Source organism: Monopterus albus, unplaced genomic scaffold, assembly GCF_001952655.1.
Source record: "Monopterus albus unplaced genomic scaffold, M_albus_1.0 scaffold2.1, whole genome shotgun sequence".
Lineage (NCBI taxonomy): Eukaryota > Metazoa > Chordata > Actinopteri > Synbranchiformes > Synbranchidae > Monopterus > Monopterus albus.
Genome location: NW_018127882.1, coordinates 5,747,508 through 5,752,473, shown reverse-complemented (window position 1 = coordinate 5,752,473; position 4,966 = coordinate 5,747,508). Strand labels below are relative to the sequence as shown.

The following is a 4,966-nucleotide window of genomic DNA, read 5'->3' as shown; positions in this document are numbered from 1 at the left end:
AAGTGCGGCAGTGACATACAGATGTAGTGTAAACGTGAAAAGGTGAGCTCACCGTTAAAGCCGCCACCACCGACACACACCTGTTTGACCACACCTCTGTGTCCGCACCTACAGGCTTAGCTTACATAAAAACAGTGTAGCAGCTACTGAAAGCACAGGAACGAAGCCCATGTAATAATCTGAAAGCACAGGAACGAAGCCCATGTATATACATTACAGCCACGAGTAAGGAATAAATGTAAGGCTGACTAAAAGAGAGCCATTTTCACCGTGTGTTAGCCACTTACAGTAGGATAATCCATTTATTTTTAATGGCTCAAACATTGAATACACCGAACTAAAGTAAAACTACAGGTTAAACGTTACCCTGAGAAGGGCACACCAACATCCTCGGTCCAATATCAGTCAAAATAAACCAGTTCTGCAACGTAACTCACACAGTTTGTTCCGGTTTCAGCGTATTTTCCGCGACCGTCCTTCCTCGTCTCACCTCAATAAAGGAAACCTTCACTATTACTTCGCTGTTGCGGCCGGTAGTTTCCTCATCCAGCCATTAGGGAGTGCATGCGGCTTCTGCTCGGCGGTATTTGAGCCCATCCCCCATCCGCACAAGCTGTAGACACATTACAAGAAGTTGGAAGTTTTCTGCCTTCTCTTTCAATGCTTTCAAACTTTCCTCTTGGGTCGAAGTGGAGAGGTACAACCCGTACATTCCGCTTAGTCTCGTCTTTCCATCGCTGTCTTGGTTTGTGTCCACGAACAGCAGCTGCTCACGAGGACTCCGCTTCCGAACAGGGAAGGACGGCAGCGGTTTGTCTGCCCGCCTTGCAGTCGGCTCAACACTTCAGGCTTGCCAGCACAAGGGCCGCCCCTGAACCTGAATACCTCTTACGGCGGGCCTATCGGGAGCGTGCACCCACCGTGTCACACCAGGTAGATCTGACGTTTCATTGCGACATTAAAGGAGAAGTATGTCCAGATGCTTTGTTTTTCTGGCTGTATTCACATCTCATAACAATCGCATTCCCAAATCAACACTGAAATGATCTTAATAACAACTAATGTGTGTGTCTCTAAAGTCCATTTTGTCCAAATATGATTAAAAACACATTAAAGATACTGAACTTCTTTTCAGGTCTGACTCTAAGCGTCAGCCTGCCCCCCCCCCCTTTAGGATAAGTGGTATAGATAATGGATGGATGGAATTTCTTTTCAGTCGGTAGAGGGTCTAGTGAGACTCAAAACATACTGATTGTGTCTGAAATCACTCTGGATTCACTCATTCACTGCTCCCTATATTATTGTGCATACAGTAGTTCACTCCGTAGTTACCATTAAATTGAGATTTTGCACTTTGTAAAGAATATTTCCTGTTATAAAGTTATAGTCTTCAAACCCACACCTAGATAACCCAGATGACATATCAAGGTAGTTTTCTGAGTCTTTAGAAAGTTCCCTCCTGAGCCAGAGAAGGCATTGTCAAAACTTTTGCCCTCTGATTTTGATGTAAAACCAACACAATGCCTTTAATTTGCCTTAAGAACAAGACTGGATTATCATGTGATTACCTTCAGGCCTGTATTGAGCAATGATGGTGACAGTTTGTCCAGCTCTCTTCAGCGCTGCAGCTGCCTGCTCATGTGTGGCATTCCTTAGGTTCACCCCATTCACCTGCAACAAACCACATAGACAGAAACAACTCAGATTAGATCCCACAGGTGTGTCACTTGTCTAATTCTTATAATCTATAAAAGAAACAAGTCTGGTGGGCTGAAGCAAAGCCTATCCTCAGGTTGGATAGGTTTGTTTCAGCCTGTGGAGGTAAGATCTGCCTTCATCATGTGAAAGCTTTAGCTCAGTGTTGACATCATGTGGCATGAAAACATTTATGTGTATCTTCATATGTACTGTGTTCACAGTACAGGCCACATTAAAACAAAACAGGCATATATTAAGAGCAACACTTGGTTCCGAAAAGGTTAAGAGTTATGAAATCTGAGTCAAGGGATTTAAATACCTAATTTTTTTTATTCACAAATCATCTTATCTGGCAGAGCACAGCTAAGCCCCCCTGAGTTGTTATGGATTTACTGTCTTGCTCAAGGACATTTCAGCAGGGCAGATGTTTACTGGCTTTCTAAACACCAGGCCACTTAAATTCCAGCGTCATTATTCTGACAGCAGGAGGTGGCTGAAAATCTTCCAGCGATGTCTCAAATTTGTTACAGTTGTTGATGTGGGTAAACGGGACGCCTGAGGTTGAGATACTGACAGAGAGAATCCGGTCGCCCCTCCTCAGCTCGCCGCTCAGGTCAGCTGGTCCTCCTGCCAGGATGAAGGAGACAAAGATGCCTTCTCCATCTTCCCCGCCGACTATGTTGAAGCCCAGCCCTGTGGAGCCCTTGTGCAGCAACACCTTCCTTGGCTCTCTGCCAAACAGAGTGACAGTGTCAGGGTTAAGGGCAGGACAGGGAGCTTAGAAGAGATGGGCAGAGAGAGGGATATAACCAAAATAAACAGAAAATAAACAGAGGGGTACAAAGAAGCTTTCAAACAACAGCCATCTTCTACCGGTTTGCACTGTGTATGATCCCAACATGATGAATGCATTCAGTTGAAAGAAACAGGTCTTTTTTATAGACCCACTCTGTATATATTTGAACGCTAGTGCTTTAAATAGAACTTTTAAATGATTAATCTACAGGGTATTCAGCAGCAGAAACAATGATTAACCAAGAAATAATCATGCACTAATCACGTAATTTGAGCTACACTGAAAACACTTGGATAGCACTGCTCACTCATTTCTGTGTGAACGATAACACAAGCAGCAGCAGCATGACGGCATCCAACTGCCTGCTATGTATTGGCTATAGAGCCTTCTGCTTATGCATGGTAATCTCATGGAAATGTACACACGTGTACACCACACTTAAACACCCACTCACATCAATGTGCACAGACACAATGAACCACCTCCTGTTCGACTGATCCGCTGAAGCTCTGCTTTAGCTTCAGCCACTATGACTCATCCTTCCAGCAGGCTATTCAGACTGCCTCAGGTTTAAGATGCTACAGAGGCCAAACCACTGCTATGCTCTGGCAGAAACCCTCTGAGAACACACTTCACACTAGTGCAAACATACACAGCGCTACAGTGGACACTCTCTCTCTCACACAAACACACACACACACACACACACACACACACCACACACATGTATACTATATATACAAATGCGCATAGAGACACATGTCAATAGACACAGTTTCCTTTCTTAGCAGAAACACTGTATGGTTCCTATTAGTGGTCTTGTCTCGCAGTACTCCGTCTGCGGTCTACAGGAACGATTCCTACTCAGTCCCCAGTGGCTGCTCTCTGTCTTGCTGTTAAGGACATTTTCCCATTCACAGTAGCCATTGCAGCATTCCAGACGTTCAGAATCATATCCATTACTGACTGGAAAAAGTGTTAATTATTCCACCAGAAGAGATGAAGAGTAACAGAAAAGCACCTGCAGAAATTCTTTCGATTGCTGTATTTTATTAGAAATTAATTGAACTTACTCAACTTTTTTTGTAAAACCACAAAATAAATTAGAACAATAGCAGCATAGTGAGTCTGCAGGATTCCTTAGACCCCAAATTGCATCAAAGATTCCAGTAGAATCAGGGGCAGCTTCTTTTAGATTTTTTTTAGTACAAGAAAAAAAAACAATAAAAATGGCAAGTGTCAGTTGCCTTTAAATACACTAAAACAAGTAGCTCGTCTTCAAACTGGTCATGTTTAAAATAAACTCAATATTCAACTTGAGCTTTACACTCCAGCTCGACAAGGCACACAGATTTTCATGGTTACCTTAGGATCCACAGCTTGCTTCTGAAAGAGCATTTCCTAACTGTGTGTTCAGGCAGCCGCCTCACCAGCGACATGGAGGATGAGATGTTGACCGTGAACATGGTGGCTATGGCACATCGCTCGGCTCAGTGTTCTCTCCTCGACCCCTCTTCCTATCTGGCATTCCACTGAGAGAAGGGCTACAATTTTAGAAGCTGATGTTTCCTACTTCACCCTTGTGTGCTCTGATGCGAAACAGCTCCCCTTCGGGCTGTCACAAACACTCTCTCCCCATTATCACCAGCAAGCAAGACTTAACCCTAACACTCTAGTGCATTCTTGAGGAAGAGGCCAGTATCTCCCCTCACATCCGGGATAAGCAGGATTGCATTACATCAAGAGCATCAGGATTTAGATGTATCAGATTAAAGGTTTTCCGAGTTCGATGCCCTTTGACATGGTGCTGCTCCCTCATCCCTGCTCTGATGCTTCACTTGGTCCAACCCCTTTCTAGTTCAACACACCAGCATTCCTGTCTGTCAGCCTGCCCCTTGGAGACTATGCAGACTGATTCCCAGAAGCTCCTTGCTAATTTGTCAAGAGTGTAAACAAACTGAGGAGCTCATGAACTGACTTTCATGACTTTCAAGCCCCTGATCTGATACCCCCATAGTCTGTGACCTGGCTGTTCACTAGACAGCAAATTAGTTTTTTCTTGCTAGAAAGTTATGTGCACACTACTGTGGACTGTTTGAACACTTAGGGCCATTGTTTTATCTTACAGTTGATGCTGCTTTCAAAGGAAGGATAAGCACATGTGTTTCTACATGCACCATTTGTCCATAGCATATGAATCACCAGGCTGTTTTCAAGGAAAATGGGAGTGAGTTCCTACATTTTTAAATGCAGTAATCAGGTCCTCCCTAGCCTATCACAAGACCTGCCTCCCCTCCCCCTTTGCCTTTTCTCCATGCCAGGAATGTAAACATTTATAGAGCGGTAAAAATGCTTTTTCTCTGCACAGTCATTTCTCCTGTGACTCTTTTCACTAATTCAGAACCGAGCACCCTCCCATCGCTTTATTTTTGCTTAAGTATTTTGGCTGAGGAAGCTGAGGCTCAATCCTAA

General features: G+C 44.0%; 1 protein-coding gene across 11 annotated transcripts in view; it reads right to left on the bottom strand.

The window, feature by feature from the left end:
* The window catches only part of LOC109952324 (discs, large homolog 3 (Drosophila)), a 56,292-nt gene that overhangs the window by 15,683 nt on the left and 35,643 nt on the right, over positions 1–4,966 (bottom strand). For all 11 annotated transcript variants that reach the window (XM_020587386.1, XM_020587611.1, XM_020587539.1 and 8 more), the window contains 2 exons: positions 2,273–2,429; positions 1,569–1,671 (listed from right to left, as the gene is read on the bottom strand). In XM_020587386.1, the coding sequence (XP_020443042.1) occupies positions 1,569–1,671; positions 2,273–2,429 (260 nt within the window). The remainder of the gene's footprint in view (positions 1–1,568; positions 1,672–2,272; positions 2,430–4,966) is intronic.